The sequence below is a fragment of the Netta rufina genome, assembly GCF_964035555.1.
Source record: "Netta rufina genome assembly, chromosome: 10".
Lineage (NCBI taxonomy): Eukaryota > Metazoa > Chordata > Aves > Anseriformes > Anatidae > Netta > Netta rufina.
Genome location: NC_140133.1, coordinates 13,149,176 through 13,169,990, shown reverse-complemented (window position 1 = coordinate 13,169,990; position 20,815 = coordinate 13,149,176). Strand labels below are relative to the sequence as shown.

General features: G+C 41.7%; 1 protein-coding gene across 6 annotated transcripts in view; it reads right to left on the bottom strand.

Moving 5' to 3' along the window:
* SLC6A6 (solute carrier family 6 member 6) overlaps positions 1-20,815 on the bottom strand; it is a 190,333-nt gene that overhangs the window by 21,291 nt on the left and 148,227 nt on the right. For all 6 annotated transcript variants that reach the window (XM_084292669.1, XM_084292668.1, XM_084292670.1 and 3 more), the window contains 5 exons: positions 12,395-12,634; positions 11,580-11,714; positions 9,115-9,349; positions 3,762-3,894; positions 187-321 (listed from right to left, as the gene is read on the bottom strand). In XM_084292669.1, the coding sequence (XP_084148795.1) occupies positions 187-321; positions 3,762-3,894; positions 9,115-9,349; positions 11,580-11,714; positions 12,395-12,634 (878 nt within the window). The remainder of the gene's footprint in view (positions 1-186; positions 322-3,761; positions 3,895-9,114; positions 9,350-11,579; positions 11,715-12,394; positions 12,635-20,815) is intronic.

The following is a 20,815-nucleotide window of genomic DNA, read 5'->3' as shown; positions in this document are numbered from 1 at the left end:
TAACACATATAACAGTGACCTTCTCAAGCAGATCTCTGGAAAATATAACCCAGCATTAATATTCATGCTATATTTGGACCTCTAAAGACCGTGGAAAAAATCTGTTGCCATTACATCACAACCATCACCCTCCACCATCCCCCTTTGTACAGGAAATCATCCCGCTCCCCACTCCTGGTTCCGTACCTGTGGGTCAGCTAACCGTGACATATCAGGATAAAGATAAAACTTGATGCCTTCTGCAGCTCCAGGCAGGGTCACACCACGGATGAGCAGAACAAGGAGCATGACGAATGGGAATGTGGCAGTGATGTACACTACCTGGCAACACAAAAAAATTGTACGTTTAGTCTGTGGCAGTCAGTGCTACACCTCCAGAATCAAAAGAGATCCAGTGACAGTAATTCAAAGCCCACTCATTCCTAAAAGGGACCTGACCTGACTTTCTGTGCCTTGGGAGCTATGCTGAATGTAATGGCTTCTCCCACCTGCAGTTTTTCCCTTGGTTCCTACTGAGCCAAAGCTGTGTATTGCTTTAGGCATGGAGAAAATGCAGGTTTGTTCATTCATCCTGACCCCCTCTGGGATTTTATATCTCACAACGTTCACTAGAAATTCTGTCTTTACCCTATTTGTTCTCCTCACACTGCAAGTGCACCTTGCCTGTGAAGCTGAAGAGATTCCCTGGCTGAAGGTGTCTGAAGCATCACCTCATTCTTTATTTGAACCTCAAAACTGCAAAGTAGTTTGTAAGCCTATCTGCAAACAGTGCTGGTACTTTCCCAGCACCCACCCTGGGACAGCCAGAAATTCTGCTGCATGGGGAGGGGTCATCAATGTGGGGACTACTTCTGTTTTAATTCAGCTGTGGCACTCTGCTGCTAACTCTCCACCTTGCTACCACCCCTACAGGCAATTTCATGAGGGACTTCATTCAGAGATGAAGGTAATTTGGTCCATGCTCCCGCATCTCCCTTCCCATCAGCTTGAGCACATTAAGCACTTCAGGTTGGCATCAGCCTCAACAGTGGTAATTTCCAGTCCCATAACTTTATTCTTGCCCTTGTTGCCTATTCAGCAACATCATTATTGTAAACTAAGGATCTATTCATCCAGTTTTGAGAATATGTCTTCATTATCTTTAACCTCTATTCCCTCTTTCTTTGAATAACAGTCTGCTTCTTTTCTTCTTGTTATCTTCTCATTCATTTGATGAAAGAGCTCTTTGCTTTAATCTCTAGCATGAGGGCTGATTTAGTTTGCATTTGGACAGTTCTATCTTTAGACTCACACTTTTTGACCTCTAACATCTTGTTTTCTTTGCTCATCAGTGCTTCTCTCATTTTTTATATAACTGCTGTGTTACAGTCAGGATCCACTACAGTCCAAGAAAGGACTTTTTTCATGGAGTCAGATGATCACCCCAGGTAATTACAGTTTGCTGCCTTGAGTTAAAATGTATTTTTGTTTTCCAGAATTTGTTTAGCTACAGCAAAGCTCCCGGGATGCACCATTTTTCTTTTTAAGTGTGTCCTCTGAGAGTAACCAGGAGAACTCAAAGCCTGCATTGCCATAATAATTCATGGAGCCAGACTGATTCTGTAAAATGAAAGGTAACCTTTTTATATAGGCCCTTTTTAATCGTCCCTTTGAAATCTTTCTATATTTTCCACTCACAAATAATATGCATTACACATCAGCCCAGTTTCACCAAAAGCTGATGAATAAAAGGGGGTATTCTGTGCCTTCTAATTTCTTAATATAACCCAGGCCTATGATAAATCAGAGTTTCTTACAAGAAAAATATGCCCATACGTATTCACAAGAGTACACAGCATTTACAAACTGGCCTTTGCCCTCCAGGTAAGGATTCTTGTGTAACACCGGAGGAATTTTTTGAGATCAAGCAAATTATTCAAAGCATAAGCACAACTATTATTTTTCTTCATGATTCTGTGTTTATTTGTCCAACATGCTACTACGAGATTTAAAAACTGTCTTTTTTTTTTTTTCCTGCTCTCCAAAAAGCCATTAACACACTCGAAAGCAGGGAAGTGCTATAAACAATGATCTACTAAAGTAAACTAGACTTCTCAAATAATTCAAGCCCTCCATTAGAGTTTACAGTTTACTTTTGTTTGACCCCAAAGCTAATGGAGTCAACCAGAGATTTTCCAATGGTTTTGCTGGGCTTTGGCTCCACACCCTATGAGCTCAGACCCCGTGGAAAGGAGGCAGTGAATTCCTACTGCCCGCCTTGCCTTACAAAAAGACTTTAACTGCTTTTAACAGACCTGTTTTCAACCTGTTACATTCACCGCAACCTGAAAAAAATGTGTCATGAGGAACTTGGAAAATCTGTCAGAGGCACCTTAACCTTTACTGAGCAGAATCCAGGCTCAAAAAACTACTGCAGCAATGTGTGCTTCCACTCTGCTTTGGTGGGAGATTTATTGTGTTCACCTTTCCTACGCAACTTACACCACCACCTCATCGGGTCACATCAATCAGTGGGAACAGAGAAGCAAACATTTTTGTCAACGTATACTTTAGAGGTGTGGGAGCTTTTCTTTGGGGCAGAACTGGCGGGAATCCAGAATAAGGCACCAGCATGATTTTAACGAGGCTCCATGATAAAATCACAGAAAGCAAGATAGGAACGACAGTAAAACAAGTAGTTTAGTCAACAGTGGAACTAATGAGGACTGGTTTCCTGAAGAGTTTTGTCTCCTGGTTGATTCTGCAGCATATAACAAGGTAAAACCGCTAAATGGTGCTTTTTCTCCAGCTAAGGCGTTCACATTTGGTCTCTCCTCCTGACTTCTCTGGGGTCTAGTAAAAGATGAGTTCACACTCTGGCTTTCTCTCAGCTGGGACACTAACGAAGTTTCTCCCTTCTACTTAGCCGACCAGAAACTGCGGAACTTCCTATCTTGAGGCCTGTCTATCTCTGTTAGATTTACCTGAAACACTGCCCCAACCAACAGGTTTGAAAGTTAAGAGAGACACATATGCAATGGCTTCAAAAGCCTTTTCTCATGAAGCTAGGTTTAAAAGCATTACTGCATGCAAGGGGATAACATCATGCTTGAAATTGTTTAGTGACTTGCCAAGATGTGCTATAATTTGTTTCTTGTGGTGGTGTAAGATGAGGTTCAGGAATGATTTCACTGTTATCCTTTGGAGAAAAATATGACTCTAAATAGCACATGGTAAACCTAAATCAAAAAAAAAAATAATCCAGGATCTCTGTTAAGGACAGAGTTTCTAAACAAGTACCTAAGTTTAGTCTTCTAAGTCTGCGCAGAACTCTTCAGTAAGTGAGTGGCATTTCAAAAATGCTATGCATCCAGCATCTTCCACTGACTTAAACATCCCTACCACAGCTATGTTAACATCCACCCCGTTACGCTGAGAATGAACTTGGCTGGTGTGAGAGCACGAGCAGAGAGTGTAGAGCACTACACTTTGTTAGCCTAAGCCCTTCCAAGATCATTACATGCACCAGTGGGATGCTCGTCCTCAGAGAGGCAAAGTGGTACTCAAAACATGCTAGGATCTGCTTCTTGATGCCATTCCAGTAAGGGCTACTTGACTCACAAGCATTTTGGGCACTGACAATGACTTTCCAAAGGGAGATGATCAGAGCAAAAATGCACATTTTTTGGAAGAAAATTAAGAATATCTTTAAGAACAGCAATTCTTAGTATTCCTGACATCTGCTAACTAGACTGATCAAAAAAAAGGTAAAAAGCACTTACTTTCCCAGTGGATTTGACTCCTTTCCAAATGCAGAAGAAGCATATCACCCAGACGAGGAGGAGACACAGTGCTAGATCCCACTTGATAATACCAATATCTTCAATTCCTGAGGACAAGCTCAGTACATTGCGCCTGAGTATATAAAAGAAAACAAAACAAGAGAGAGATGCATGAGCAGAGTTAATGCTGAGCCTCACTGTGATGTCTGAGAGTACGGGACGGTACCCTAAGGGGCAGCAGACGTGGGTAGATCCCAGCCCTCTGAACACTCAAAGCACTGCTGCTTTTGCATTGATCCCTTTAAAGATGTGAGACAAACTTGCCCCGGCATTGCCATGAACCCCAGCTCCACCACAGATGTGTGATTAGTCTGTGTCCAGGTTTCTTCTTCTTTTCAGTTCATTACTGTGACTGCCACGAAGAGGGCAGAGAAGCAGCAGCACGGGGAAGCTGAGCAGCTTTGCAGCACAGAGCTGGAGCAGTTACCCTGTCACCTCCCCGTGGCCCTGCACACAACCGTTGCCCATCCACGTTCAGCACCCTCGCCACTAGGGTCTTGTTAAGCCAGCACAAGGAATTTGGTAAATTATTCTGTCACTTAGGTTAATAAATACAAAGTGATTCCTTTCGTAAGACAGGTCTCAAGAGAGCATCTAAATGCTATGTGTTCCTGAGAAGAAAATTTGTTAAGGCTTCTCTCTTTTGGTCATTGCCATGGGTCATCATTAAAGTCTGATTTAAAACTGTTTTGTTTTTTTTTAACTTTCCTGCAACATAAACTGTCCTCACACACCAGACAGATCTCGTCATACCTGCTACTTATTTTATTTGTTTATATGAAAGAGCAAACTTAGTCCTCTGAAAATAAACCTACTCAAATCTGAAGTCTTTCTGCAAGGTTTTTGCAGTCAAGGAGAATCTTGACCTCAGTCATGACAGAAATTCCTTGGCCCACGACTAGATACATTAACTTGCTACCTAACGTTGTTAAGTAAATATTGTTTTCAGACAACTATTAAAATCTGCAATTCTCCTTCACCAAAGACACAGCAGTCTGCAGTACTGTACCAGGATGAGGCTCACAAGCGCGGTCTGCACAGCTCCATATGTGCATCCAGCACAAGACAAAACACTGTGGTTTGTTTTTCCCCTGAATTAATTAAAGTTTTTTTTTTTTTTTTTTTTTTTTTTTTTTTTTTTTCAGCTACCAAGGAAATAATAGTGAATGGAATCACTGTTGGAAAATTTGCAATTAGTTTTTGGTACAAAACCTGAACTGACCAGTTTAATAGGACTCAAACCTTCATCCATCTGTTTTTGTGTCTCTGTTTGCCAAATTCACTCAGATTACCTGTGTGAATGTGTTCTCACATCAAATGCTTTATTCTCTCTGAACGTGTGTGCACTTTGTTATGGAAAAGGACTAATGGCACCAGACAGGGTAAGTCTGCCCTAATCAGCAGAGCTATTCAACAGTTACGAAAAACCCCTCAGTAATGAATATTTGGCATAAAGTTGCAGTCCTGGTTCACCTGAGCCTAAGGAAATCAGGGAAAAACCTGCTGTGCGTATACAAAAGAAGAAAATACACTTGTAAGACAAACTTCAGCTGTAACCTTCTGTGGCTTTTTAAAAAATAAATGGCCATTTTCCAATCTATGAGGCAAATTCAAATGTAAAAAGGAGCCTATAGAGCTAGCTCTCAGGAAGCAATGAATAATTAACTGCAAATACATTTTGGAATAAGGATATCTACAAATGTATTCAGATAAGATTTTGTTGCTTTTTATTAGGGAACTAAAAACAAAAGGTCATCTCACCTAGAGTATGGCCAGCAGTCCTGTCCAGCGGGCAGCCCAGTGGGTTACTGAGAGCCAGTTACGGTGCTTCTCTGTGGCGTGGCAGCACTAAATGGCAGGCTGGCTTTCTCTGTCTTGGGTTATCTTGTCTTACAGAGGCCAAATACCTTAAATCTGTTCAGAACTACCAGTGGGGCCTGAATAATTAATTTTTTTTTTTCATGAAATTTAAACTGACATATTTTTGCAGTAGAAGTGTTCAATCTGGATTTGTGATACCCTGAAAATTCAAGTTTGGGAAGGAGCAGAAGCTGGGCTGCGCTGATAGCTCTTCAATTTTATTACCCAGCCTACTGCTGCTCAGATTTAGCCATGCTCGCTCAACTAACTTCACGCCATTTATGCATGAAGTTGTTGCCAATTATAATTTATAGTTATGATGCTGTCACTGTCAGTCATGTATAATCAATGGGGCAACAGGCTGGGGCCAAGTTCGTTGCAGCCATGAATTCTCGAACCTTGTTCATACACTAGTATGTTTTAGTGATGTGCAATATGGAAATGTAATAGGATCTGTAACTGGCTCTAGAACATAAACAAAAATAAAATGAGGAGAGTTATGCAATCCTTGAAGGATATTCCAGCTCATTAATTATGTGAATGCAGACAGGACCTTTCATACCAGGAAAAGCAAAGCACCCTTTCACGCTGGACAGACAAGAATAACTAATGCTGAAGCAGGGAGAATATCAAACGGTTTTTAAAATTCTCAATTTGCCCCAAAGGCAGAGACAGCTGCCCTAGATTTTGTTTAGTTTTTGTGTTGCTCCCTTCAGGATTACATGCCATTAGCATGTGATGGTCTTTCTTGGGATTTGGACGAATAAAGTCTGCTGATTACCCAATATTTATAAACACTTGGCCAGCACCAGACAATCAGAGGTTTTGTTCAACCATAATTACCCCATAACACTTATCCTTTATGTATTAATACGTGTGTAAGCCTTTAAGGTTTGGGGCTTTAAAATGAAGTCTTCAGAAATAAGACCTGAAGCATGTGATACCAAGAGGTAAGTCCCTGATACAAAGCCAGATTTGCTTAACCCCCTTTTATTGCTGCTCAGGCAAGCATGTGATTTGCACAGAACATTAATTCAAATGAACTGAAATGTCAGGCTGTACTATATGTCCAGCCAGGCTGAGAAGGACACGTGTTTTTCAACACGAAGAGTTTTAATGCATCAATGTGGTCAATTATATCTCTGCAGAGTTAGCCTTACAAAGCAGTTGTGATGAGGATACTCCATAAATCTCCCACAATAAAAATGGCATTGGGTTTCAGAAACCAAATACTCAACCCCCTGAATTAAATTGGAATTAATTGTGCCACAAAGCAGATGGATATCTTCAGTTAAAGGCTATTTATTGACCTGTCCTTTCGATGCGGGTAGCTGGCTGGCTGGCAGCTGGCATTGTCTATGACAGCAAAGTACTCATAAAGTTCTTGAGATTATTTTTAATTTCAGGACCATCAAGAAGAGCAGCATGGCTGGGGAAAAACTGCTTGTGCCATGTAAAATCTACGTTACTTTAATAACAGCGCTGCTGCATGATCTCTGTCCCTACGTTAAGACACCAATGGTTGTTTATGCAGAGAGAACAGCTATTTTTAATACTTCTCTAAGTGGCATGAGTCCTGATGGCAGCTTGGTCTGTTAAGGACAGCTCAGTCGTGATGAAACAGTGAGCTATGGACAGTATGTCTGTATTAGTAGTAGTATGGAGCCAAACTCCTCCCTGGCACGAATCCAGGGAAGAGTTAAGTTCACGATGTTTAAAACTGCTATTTGAGGACAAAAGTTAAAGTGGCTGCAAAGTGCAAGGAGAGCTGCCTCCATGAGTGCTAATGGCTGAGCAACCTTTGCTCTGACTGTACTAAAGAAACAGTGAGGGGACACGAATTTATGGAAGATGAAGGGAAGGGGAAAGTGTTGTGAGGACCAAGGATTTTTCCTTCAGCCTCAGGCACCTCCAGTCTGACTCTACACATAAGGCTGTGCCTACAGGAGGATTTGGTTCAGCTTGCAGAGGAGTTTTGAGGACAGCAACTTGATTTAGTTAGAAGAAACTTAACTAAAAACTCCACACCAAATGTGCTCCCCAACCCACAAACAGGCTGCCCTGGCACAAGGCCCTCCATCATGTATCTGCTGTGTGGTTACCCAGACCTTTAGACACCCTACCAAAGCAGCTCTCATTTGGATTCAGGCCCCCAGTCTCAAAGTCGTTGTGGGAGAGTCCAAAGGAGTGAGAACTGCTTCCTCCTCTACTATAAATTGCCTTCAAGTTCCCCAGAATACCCCAATATTTTCCAACTCACACCATACTTAACAAGGGAGGAAATCACCTGGGAAATTATCAGTCGCTCAGCATGGAAACACAGTGCTCGTGGCATGGTGAAAACAACTGCTCTTACAACCTGCACCCCGTCACTCACACTGGTCACCAGTGCATTTCCACAAACAGCTCATCCAAGATCTTTCTGCACATTGTATTTTGGCTCTTGTGATACAAATTTTAGCCCAGTTCATAATAACTTTTTCTAAACCTAACACATGCCAAATATCTTTGGCATGAACATAATTCCTGCTGGGACTATTGGCTGAAGTTGCTTTTTAAAAATAGAGAAGTAGGTACAAGTTGATCAGGGAACCAGACTGGACTTTAAACATGCTGAAAGTCAGGTTGGTTAGAAACTTATTCTACACTTAATTGACCATTGCTTCAAGCCAAGAAATAAAAAAGATTTTCTTCCTAAGCTATATGCAGATCCTTTGGATTTAAGTTCTCCTATAGGTGCCTTACTCTCCTGCTATGTTTTGACAACTACATAAACACACAGAGATTCGAGGTTATGCCTGTTCAGAAATAGGTTATGCAATATAATTCTAAACTTGAAAAATAAATGGAAATAAGAAGCTTAACCCTGACAAAATCCAGACAATCTAGTAAAACAGAATATCCTCTGAGACTGCAGAGAAAAATGATGTAACAAAGATGACCTGAGAAACCTACAATACACGACAATGTTCAACACCTCTGTCAGTTTTATTGATGAGGTCAATGCCTTGCATCTTTGTCAAACTGATAAGAGAGATGTTAACAGCTTCACAAAGTGCATTGCAAATGACAACAGCTGGGGAAGAGGCAGCCACAGAAGTGGTGATTTGTCACTGTTTCTATTGTAAATCCCTACTAAAAAAGGAACAAGATTTCCTCCAAACCAGAAACTGCACAGGGTTTTTAGGTTTCCCTGTACTGTCTAGGCTGAATGCAGTTATACATCTAATGACTTCCTCCACTGCTCCCAGACTTACATGCCTGTCTCAGGATGGGCAAGAACTGATAGCAAAGGGTGGTGAAACAATTGACACCTGGAGCAATTTTCATCTCCTATCTAACATTCCTCATGGGACTTCTGCAAAATCTCAGGCATGACCTTCAGCATGCCACCAAAGCACCCCAAAGGTGCTGTGAAGATGGGGGTACTTACTCCCAGAACTCCGTGACAGGAGAGGTGAAGTTAGTGGCATTCAGTGATATCCAGAGTGTTTTGTTCTTCCTGAGAGTGTCTTCCACGCAGGTTGGCGTGTTCCACTTCTGGTGGCAGTGTGCCCACGGCAGGACACTCTGGAACGACTGGAACAGGTAGTAGAGTCCCCAGGCTAGGATCACAATGTAGTACACGTTCAGAAGGGACACAATCACTATGGAAGCATAACCAATTCCTGGAGAGGGGAAGAAAAAAGAAATATGCACAGACATGACAGCCACTCCTTCTTAGGATGCCTTGTGATTTCAAGTATCTGGTGCCATTGCTGTTTCCTGCCATGTTGTGGACTTGTATCCCACTCTACCACATATCTGTTGGATACTGAACTCAATTCCATCACCCATAAGCACAGCCCTGCCACTGCCTTTGACTAGTACTGGCACTCAACTTTGAGCTTCAGGCTTCAGCTTGCTGGGACTGAAGGGGAGGGCTGCCCAACTTTACACTACCAACGGTATTTCAGGCTTTATTAGAAGGAAGTCAAGGCATCACACTTTGCTTATTTGGGAGCTACACCATCTCACACCTTGGGTACCTGCTTGGGCAACCCCACTCTCGACGCACTGTCCCCCCACGCAGCTTCCCTGGAGGCAGCTTGGCTGCACCACTCATGCTTATCGACAGGTTCGGCTCTGTGTACGTGAAAAAAAGGACAACTCTTGAATGTGTTAAAAAGGAAAATTCCAGAGCTATCAACATAAAAGCTGCTGTTTCTGCCCCAATTTCACTTGTGCAAAGGAAGCATGATATTTTTAGCTGTTATGGTTAATTAGATCAATGTTTAACTCTGCTATCAATATTTGACGATAAAAAATGTTCCCTGTTTGTTTTTAAAAGCAGGGTTACGGGCAGATAAGTCTGAGTCCTATACAATTTAGGGAGGTGGTGGAATGCTGTTCTGGTGGAGGCTTTAATTAAATACCACAACTGTATCTCTCCTGCCTAGGCAGTTATGCCCCACTGGCAGATCCATGCCACATGGAGCTAAGTCAGAAACAGTCACTATTTTTGTAAATACAAAATTAAAGGACTCTGGAAAGTCTCATTTTCTGAAAATCTTTTAGTATATAAAATGTTAATGTCCAAAATGTTTATGTAGTTTGCTATTTAGGAATAACAGGGGGGAAAAAAAAGTTTTCCTTTAAAAACATTGAGCAGACTCTCAAGGGGATGAAAAGCCCATGAGGTTCCCTTTAACATCATTCTGATGGCTACCCTAGCACTTGCCTCATATTTTACAGTTTGAAACCTTACTGTAACAGGAGTCATTACCACCAGCGATTAACTTTATGACAGGTGAAAACAACCAGAGCAAGTGGTATTTATTCTATGCAGCTGCATTTCATTCAGGGTATACAGTTAGTCACATTATTAGAGTGACAATTTCTCTTTATGGATGCCTGGGAGATTGCTATTTAAACAAGGAACATTCTTTCCTCCTCCTCCAAAGAAAAGGTTTCACGAAAGTGGGAGGAGGAGGAAGAAAATGGAACTAAAGCAGCATAATTACATCAAGTTCAGTAGCGTTCTGAGTATTAGGTGGGAGTGTGAACCCTGGAGAAAACCCCTCCTGCTGCCTGGGGTGATGTAAGGGGAGAGAGAAATCTGTAACAGCCACAGTGGCAGAGCTAGAGACATTTCAGTAAGAAATCCTCACCCTTTCCAAATGGGATTTGTAAAAGAAGAGTGCCCCACTATTTAATGCAAATATTCCTTATAGTTTTGTCTGTATTATCAGGCTGTTGAGGGTAATCTAAACACAAGGCAGCATCCTCAGTAATGTTGCTAACCTGTCTGTGATGTTTCATTCTGGTTAACTTTCAGAGTGGCATACACATAACTGCTGTGAGTTTTGTGTAATTTTTTTGCTGGCAAAGGCCCTTGAATAACAGGAGACAAACACAACCATTTGCCAGGACCAACTCAGTTATGAGGAAAGTCCCGTTCCTGAATTCTACACAAAATACTGTGCAGGTTTTGGTTATATCAGTCATAAACGGATGACGTCAGTGATAAACTTTCATATGGCAGAAGTATTTTGATTTCCTGACCAGAATAATATTTTGAAGACGGTTTCTGAAAAAGGCATGTAAAAGGCTCTAGCCTTCCAAAACAACAGATTCTCCAGTACCTATGAACCAAATGTGCAGTTGCCTTTTTAAGGCATAAAATGCAATTTCTTTCTTGCTTATTGACAGCTCTGCCAGTTAACAAGATGATAGCATCAAAATCAATACCTCACTTTGTCCTTCAGACTCTCTGACTTCTACCTTTCCAGGAAACAATATCATACTTTCAATTACTACAGCAAATAGCTGAATTAATAGATATAAGGGACATTGCACTGCTGTTATCAGGTTTACAGAGGTGTCTTTAAGCAGTAAGGGACAACGAAAGGTACTAACCAGTGAAAATAGGGCAGATCTTTTCCCAGCATGTAATTCCACCTTCAGAGGTATACTGTCCTAGCACCACCTCCAGGAAAAACACGGGAAGACCTCCCCCAAACAGGAAAATGAAATAAGGTATAAGAAATGCACCTGTTGAGAGAACATAATAGTAGAAAATTGAGATGAAGTGAATGGCTCTACACAGGATAGTTTTAAAAACTTGTTATCAGACATACTGAAACAAAGAAACATATATGCTACTTTAATATCAGTATTTAATAATCTTAATTTGGAGGTACTTTTTCTCATATTCAAACACTGTAAGTGAAGTGGATATACACAAATGAAAGGGCATTGTCTTACCTTTTTAAGATGAAAATCTGCAATAACAATGGGGTTAGGCACACAATAATTTCACGTGACTGAGAATGCTTTTATTTTGAAATCTAACAGAAACCATTGTTTGATGTTTTGTCTTATTATTAACTTAGAGTAACTCTCTTACTTCGAGTTACTCCGGTTTTGCAGTGCATGACTTAGGCTACTGGTCTATAATAACAGCATATCTTTTGGTTAAAACTCAGACTCATTAGACCAGAATAAAAGAACATAAAAGATTCAGTAGTATAAAATTTTAAATTGCTGTTGTTGTTTTTCCATAGCTAGGTTTTAACAGAAGCTATTAAGTAGTAAAATAATCTCTCCCAAATACTGGTGAAAAATGCAGAAAACAGGTTTTTCATTTCTTTTTAAAAAAACAGAAGGAAGGCACTGGAAGCAGTAAGTATGAGGCAGAGAGACTGATTCATGAGAAAGAAATAAAGACTCACCTCCGCCATTTTTGTAGCAGAGATACGGGAACCGCCAGACATTGCCTAAACCAATAAATCCACCAGCCACGGACAGCAGAAAGTCAATCTTGCTCGCCCACTTCTCCCGCTGGGGCGGCTTTCCTTCTGCCTCGTCCTCAGGCCGTGTCCCCGGGCTCTTGCCAGGGGAAGGTTTGAGGATGTCCTTGTGGAAATCTTTCAAACACTGAAGCTTTTCCTTTGTTGCCATATTTCTGCTTTCTGCATAAAAATATAAAAAAAAATAGAAAAAAGAAAAAAAGGTGGGTTTATTAAACAGTCTTTACTGGTAAAGCTCTCTAACACTGCAAGAACTATTTAACAAAACTCAGTTCCATAAAAGACAGTGCTGTTTATCAAACTGAGATATGAAAATACATCTGCTGCCTTTGCTGACCAGGGTGGACAAACCACCACGGGACTCTGTGATCACCTCCTTGCTGTCAGTGCAACGCAGGGGACAGCAAGGACTTGGTGCTGCTGCCTACCTGCTGGCCACAGGCAAAAGGTGAGTGAGACTGCACGCTGTGTCGGTGAGAGGGCTTACTGAGCCCTGACTCTATTACAGATTCTATCTGCAACACAGGTAAATGTCTCAGGCTGTTTCCATGCCCATAACAAGGTACAAATCACTGCGTCTGATTCCTTCTCAAGAGTTGAAGTGAAATACAGCAGAACAGTACATCGCACATTTTCAGATAAAACCATTTTCGTCTATTTCCCAACAACTATGAGCCATCCTGCATCATATATTGCCTGCGATTTCCTTTCCCTGTGGTATTATAAACCTTTCAGAAAACTGTACATTCATAAAAACTGGAATGGAAAGTCATTTGTCCTAATCAACCTGCAGCAGCTGAAGGAATCTTTTCAGTTTATTCCATTTTCATAACCGTATTGTTTTCCCTTGACATCAATAAATGAACAAAAATAAACCTTTAGATTCAATTATTGCACCTATGCAATTGAACAGTTTGCCATGAATGATTGCTCCTTAGTTAATTAAAAATCCAGTGGCTTAGGTCACCTGATGCAAAACCCAAACCATATTAAACCATACCTTGCTTTATAATTTATATATATAATGTACAAAAAACATAGACTGTGTAAAATAATAACAGCTACGATTATTACATCTAACAAGTGTCTTTTTATGTGGATTGCCTAATGAAAACAATTTAGGAACAGTGAGTAATCTTTATGTTAAAGCAGAATTCAGACATATAAAGCTAATTAATTCCCCATATAACTCAAGTGACTTTAGCTGGATCTGACCGGTTATTTTTGCATGGTATTTTGATGCTGAAACGCATGTGAAATTTTCACCAGATCCAGGCAAACCAACAAGTTTATTCCAGACCACAGCCATTCCCAGCTTGTACATGTCATTATGGGTGCAGTCATAAAAAATCATGCCTCAGATTATCCCAGTTGATAGCTGCAAGCCTCCTACCTCCTTGCTGGTTTTGATCTCTAACCTGATTTAGCTTGTAGCAGTGACCTGAAACCTGAGTTGACATTAGCTCTGCAGGAAGTTTTTAATCCAAACATGATTCTGAGATAGATATGCATCACTGTACCCGTAAATCTTTCCATCCACCATGGAAAGATTCAGAAGGCTAACATTTTGGCAAACCACAGAAGCTTAATATTCTCCCTCCTGATATACTCGCGGTCTTTGCAAAGGAGTTACTGCGACAGCAATTGCTATCAGGCCATGATCTAAAAAGGAACTTTAATCTTCCCGGTGCTAATCATTAGGACTTTCTACTTTTTTTTTTTTTTTTTTTTAAAAAAAAAAAAAAGGGCCACTGCTGGCTGCACAGAGGTGTTACAGGCAACTGCAATACCTCCCAGTCAACAGCAGAGAGAGCTCACAGAAGGAGAAAATTAATCTGAGGGTGGTGGGTCCCCATCACCCACTGTAGGGGTGTGGGGCAGGACATTTATTCCTCTGAAAGATCTCCTACTGCCTGCTGTTAAGAGACACAGTATGAAACCAACTAGTGCAGTGACTGAATGAAAGCGGTAAGGGCAGCCCTGTGAGAGCCTTTAGGTACCTACCTGCTTTGGGGAATTAACACACAACTGCTAACTTGTGCTCCTAGTATTGTGCATGGAGATATAGCAGGTGCCTCTGGGAGGGATTCACAACAGTTTTATCCTCCCTGGGACACTGGCATCTCACTACGTGCCCCAGACAGGTACCACCCTGTATCATCCATCCATTTTCTCCCACAGCCATTGATTGTGGGAGAAAAAAAAAAAAAAAAAAAAAGGTAAAAAAAAAAAGTGTAAGTACTTCTCTTTATAGAGGTGCCTACAAGGTGACTGACATCCTGCTCCCAACGCAATGTCAACCTGGCATGGGGAAGGCCTGATTTCACTTTCTTTTGCTATTTGTGCTGCTCAAATCCTTATCTTTCATCTTGCAGGAGAATGTCATAACCATCAGGCAACAGGCTATTCTGGGCTCAGGAATGGAGGGCATTCGGACGGTCTCTCATGGAAGTTGTTCTTCACAGGGGTTACCGAAACGCTCATCAGCAGGGGAAGGAAGGGTGCAAAAGAGGGCACCACTCACATCTACTGCTTAGGGCACTGTCTGGTTTTTCATTTATTTGGTGAACTGCTGGGACAGCCATAAACCTGCTTATCAGGGCGCAGAGATACATACATTTATAGAACCCTGCAGGATTAAGGTTTGAAAGAGGAGCTTAACTGCTCCCCATGGGGACTGCTACTGGAAATACCCCAAAACAGAGCACTGGGTATGTGGAGAACCTGTACGTCAAAAAAAAACAACAAGGGGAACTACAGACATTAGCTGCCTCCAAGACTGCCTCCAAAACCTGCTCCAGGACTGCAATATTTGCAGTCTACTTTTATCCTGCAATACAGAGCTGTTCATTTATTTTTTGCTGGCTCTAATCTTTTCCACTGCAGATTGACTTTGACCCAGGTGTTACTCAGTGCTACCCAGAATGTGCAGTTTTTCACATTCTGTGTACCCTAATTCTCCCTGGGACAAGCCGATCACCCCGTGGTTTGTCCTAATTACCTGCACACCACGTGTGAGATGGTGCCTCCCCAGACACCTACTTTGTAACTGCGTGGGACTGCATTTTAAAAAGGGATTTCTAATTTGTCTTAAGACACCCCAAATTAATGGATATGCTTGAAAACCTAATTACTGCGTGTAAATTTTGTTCCAACCTTAGCTGGCATGCAAAGACAGAAAGTGATCCCTCTCTTAGCATGCAAATGGCACATCCTCAAGCCCACGCTTGCTTTTGGGGTCGGTGCTTCACCCGATGAGTGCCAGGAGACGGACCACTATGATTTTGTTGCAAGTCACCAGCTCTAGATAGTGGGCCACAGTACAGTAGCGATCTAACACCTGCACAAAATTAGCAACAGCCCAGCTTTGCTGTGTATCTCTGATCTAGTCTTGCTAAACCCCTGATTGTGTTTTGAGGGCCGGCAGCTGTGGCTGGCAGGCACGTACCGTCGACCAGTACCATAGGAATTGACGCTAAGCGGCCACCTGGGACTGCAGTCCCAGCCCATGTCACGTTCAAGGGATGTCGGATTTATCCCCCTTTGCTGCCAACCATTGGTGTCCACCCAGACATTCCCAATTACAGGAACTGTCTACAAAGGCTGCAAGGGTGGGGGGTACGGGCGATTCTCCTTGGCAAAGAAAAGCCAAGAAAATCAAGTTTGTTTAGTGAAAGGCATTGTCTTTTTTCCTTAATGGGGTTGGAGTTTCATTTCCTTTAGTTATGTCCCACTGGGTGAGGTTAAAATGGCTCTTAAGGGAAATAGTCTGACAGAGATGCTGAAACAATATGTTGTCACCGCCCAGGTCAGAACCAGAGAATAATAGGTTATTTTTACTGTATCACTTAGTGGGGATGGTATCCGAGATCTAAGTCCATCTGATTCCCCCAAGGAAATATATTGTAAGAAAATGCTCTTACAACCACATAGTCCAAAAGGAGCGATTCAAGTCTGGGGCGCATGTCTGCCTCCCGGAGACACACGGCTGCCTCCAGGAGACACGGCTGCCTGGGAGAGTACCCGCTCCAGGAAGTTCGGATGGCCCCAGGAAGCTCTGGCTTCATCTGATGAACTTAATATGGATAAATAAAAAGCAGCAGTCAACCCTGCCCTTTGCTGCATGCTACTAGGCTGAGTGCAGCTGAACAGCTTCAGCCTGACCCAAAAGCAAGGGGAGAAAGGGTCCGGATTGAGCCAGGCCCAGAATCTGCTCTCATTTACCCTGGTACAAACCCTATTTAACTGAGGATGAAGTTATGGATTGTCAAACTGATGCTGCTAAAATGTGGAAAAATACAACAAGGGAGCCAGCGTGGTCTCATTGCATGCCTCAAGCACCTGCTTGTGGTACAAGAGCTCCTCTCCTTCTGCAGGAGAACCACGTGTCTGTCCTGTGTGCCTGGCACACGAATTTCCTCACGCAGAGCACCCCCTGTGACAACCCAAACTGCTGCCCTCCATGACATTCCCTGGTGGTGAGCTGAAAATACCAAAAGATTAGCCATAAGCAGAGAGGTTTCGCAGCTAACCCGGCTTGGGTCATCTCCTGTGACACAACTATCATATCTTTGCACGTACAGCCTGCACCTCAGATAACCCATACCCTTTAAAAAACACTGGCATTGAAATGTAATCCTTCATAACATGCAAAAACTGAGGGGTAGGGGAAAGGGGAGGCACTGGTCAGAGGCCTGAGATGATGAGATGCAGATGGGGGAAGGCCACCAGTGCGGACATTTGTGCAGACTGACATAACTCACATTACTGCTGAACCGCTGACTTTTTTTTGATAGACAACCCATGGATTACACATCTGAAAATACACTGTTCAATTTCTGCTCTGGAATTACAGTTATGATCCACTCCAGGCTTTGTATAGCCAGAGACAGGAGACCAACGTAGGGTAACACCTTCCAGGAGGAGCCCCAGGGACAAATTCATCACAGATGTTACCTCACTCAATGTTACCTCACTCAATAATCTTTAAAAATCAAGTCTTAAAAAAGTGGTTTTCCAAACCCTGATGGATACACAGAAATCAAGGTCTGCCTGTACACACAGATAGACATATGTAAATATTTGTGCATGCTAAAATGCATGTCCTGTCTCATATCTGAAGATCATAAACCACAGAAAACGAGCTACTTCTTTTTTGGTCACTACATGTAAACTTTGAATAGGGATTGGATATACTGAATTTGTGACTAGAATCGTAACCGAATGTTTATTGTATACCTTCTTCCTCCATTACAAAACTAAAAGCAAAGTACATACTCAGAGTGTCTCCGGCCTTCATGGGAATTCTGCCTGAGGAATGACTGCACTTCTGTACTGCTGATTTTCTGGACTATTCTTGTACCATGATGTGCACACACACTGCTTTTGCTTTCAAGGATCCTTTTCTACTAAGTTCAGCCTGTGCAGAAGACTCTGTATCTTGAGCTCCTCAGTGCTTTCTCCTTGGCACAAAATCACAATGGCTTTTGAAGGACATCTGTTTATCACATTGTAATTAATTTTTCTAACCCTGCTTAAGCTCGCTACCTCTTTAAAAATTATAATTTCTTTTATTTTTCTGCCATTTTTTTCTTTCATATCTTGCAAAACAAAATCAACCTCCCTTTAAAACAGAGATTTTCTAGATCTGTTGGTTGGTGCCTTTTTTCTTTTATTTTCTTTGAGTTTCATATTCATATTCATGACTATTTCAAAATCAGCTACACTGATCACTGGATCAGAGGAATTGTTTTTCGAAAAAGCAGCCCCAACTCTCACTGAAAGCTATGGAAAAGCTGGTATTGATTTCAACAGTAGTAGGATCGGGTCCCAAATAAAACTGCATTTATTATATTTGGCTCATTTCCTAGGATTACTTGGAACTTTGAAAGCTGTAATTCTTTATGTTGACAGCTTTCCCTCCCTCAAGGAGCAGTGCGGTTAAGCCAATCAATACATGATTAAAATAAACAGCCCCTTGATCAAACTTATGCCTTTAGTGCAAGTCTTTCTGATCTGCAGAAGAAAAACCCCTTATGTTTGGCAGCCCTTGAGGCCACACCAGTATCCAAAGAGCACCTGACTTCCTTAATTGTCCTTAACTCGTATCTCAGTTCCTTCTGCTTCATCGAACAAAATATCTGTCTTCTGAAAAACAATATCCCTGCTTTTATGGCATATTCTAACTCTCTTCTTAACAATGCCTGAACTCCATCTAACCATATTCTCTTTGTCTTTAATGGATCCCTCTGTTTTTCCCTGTGTGTATTTATTTAAATATCTATCCATTCTTCTTCTCAGTCCTTTCTTCTTTCTTTGTCCTTTCTTCTTTCTCAGTTTTCCCTCCAACTTCTGCCATCTCCCTTCTCACCATTTTTTAGCCTTCTAAGATTGACTGGAAAATCTGCTGCAGAAAACGTTCTCGGAGGAAAATGCACTCCTTCATAAAGCTACAGTCTATTCTGAAAGGAAAGCCCAGGGCTTAATGCAATTTCTTTTTCATCAGTTGTGGTCTGGACAAAAGGTATCTTTTTTTCCCACATATTTTTTTTTCTCTGTGGTGTTTCCACTCAGGTTCTTCACATGCCTCAAGTAGGTACCATGTTACAGCTCTGAACTGTTATGAAATCCTGAATCTTTGCTCAGATTTCAGCAGCAGAAAATTTGCAGTCATGTAATACTCTAGATGCTCATTTTGTTATACTTGTTCATCTGAAAAAATAAAACAGTTACAGCCAGCCCAGGAGATGTGCCCAATGGGAGGAAATTAAAAACTCCCCTCCTGTTGTGTGGGGTGGAAAGGAGAATGATGATCCACTGTAGTCACACTTCAGTGGGAACAAGATCCTGTTCCTAAACAGTAGGGCTGAGGTGGAGGTGATGCTTCCCAGCCCCAGAGTGATGGAAAACAGAGCCTGATTCTCCAGGGAGAGGTCCCAGGTCAGCCCTGGCCTCCGCAGAGGTCAGCAAAGAAGAGCAAGGGATGCAGCGAGGCAAACTGGATCACGCTGGTCAGAGTTGCACCCTACCAAAATTTTTCAGTGGGCACAGTGTCTCCTGTATCCTAGTGAGAAAACAAGTGTCCTGCACCAGAAAGCTGCTGTCCTCCTGCTCTGTCCTCCCCTCACAGACAAAAGCCCAAGGGCAACTCTTGCAAAAAGGACCACAGAGAAAGGGTTGGTGGAGGGAGAAAGAATGAATGGAGTGCTCATCCCTGGTACACCGTACTGGTAATTATGTGTGGGAGAACATCCAGTTACCACTTGGTTTTGTTCACATGAAGCCAACTGCTGACCTAATTTAATGCCTCCGGGTGCCAGCTAACAGCCTCCTGACTGTCAATAGGCTGCAATGAAGCACCAGCTCCCTGCTGCTTTCCCTGCGTACTCTCTCTGCTTTACCAGCTCTCCTGTTGTCAAAGTGAAAAAACATTAATTCACTGCATGATACCACCTCTCGAAGCCTTCATCTTTAAGAAAGGGCTCTTAACAAAATGCAGGAGTGTATTCAAGTGGTGGGGCAAAGTGATGGATTTCCAAGTGAGGGCATTGTCAAAGGTGACTCAGTGAGCTGTGCACATCCTCACCTTTTCAACCAGCTTGCATCTTGCAGTTACCTAACTTTTGACTAAAGGAACAAGCATTCTTGTATCTTATTTTTTATTCTAAAGGTCTGCTGCTCAGTGGACTGCAATTCTCAAGTCTCAGTGTCGATTAAACCAGTTCTACTGCCCCTAATGAACCACATCAGAAACTATGAAAAGACATCTCTCATCCTCCTATAAAAAAAAAAAAAAAAAAAAAAAAGACAAAAATCTTAACGCTCACAAAGCTTATGAACTTGAATAGTCAGTGTTGTGCCTATTGAATTTTTTGCATGTGGTTAATAATGTATTGATTCTATGTGACACATCTGCAAGACACTTACAGTGCATGTTAATGTCTGAGAGCCTTCTCTGTGCTATCGTAACAGAGCCATGCCTCAGTGCATGGTAGAGAAACAATAAAGTAGCCATTCAGTAAAGCAAATGAGATATTAATTGTATGAATTCATTGTTTTGAAGTGTTTTTTTCTTTTTTTTTTCCCCTTGGGAATAAATCATTCCAGCCTCACCTGTTCTTTTTTTTTTTTTTTTTTTTTTTTTTTTTTAATTACTACATTTAGTCCTAAATTTACTGGGTATACCAATGCTAGTGCTCAGTAATTTTTCTTAAGCAATTTTCTGAAGATTGCTGTGCTTTTCCAGTATACTTTCTAAATAGGAAGAAAACAGACATATATACAGGAGTACATGCTTTTGGAAAAACAAGCCAAGTTTTCCATACCCACTAAAGGCTTTGATCT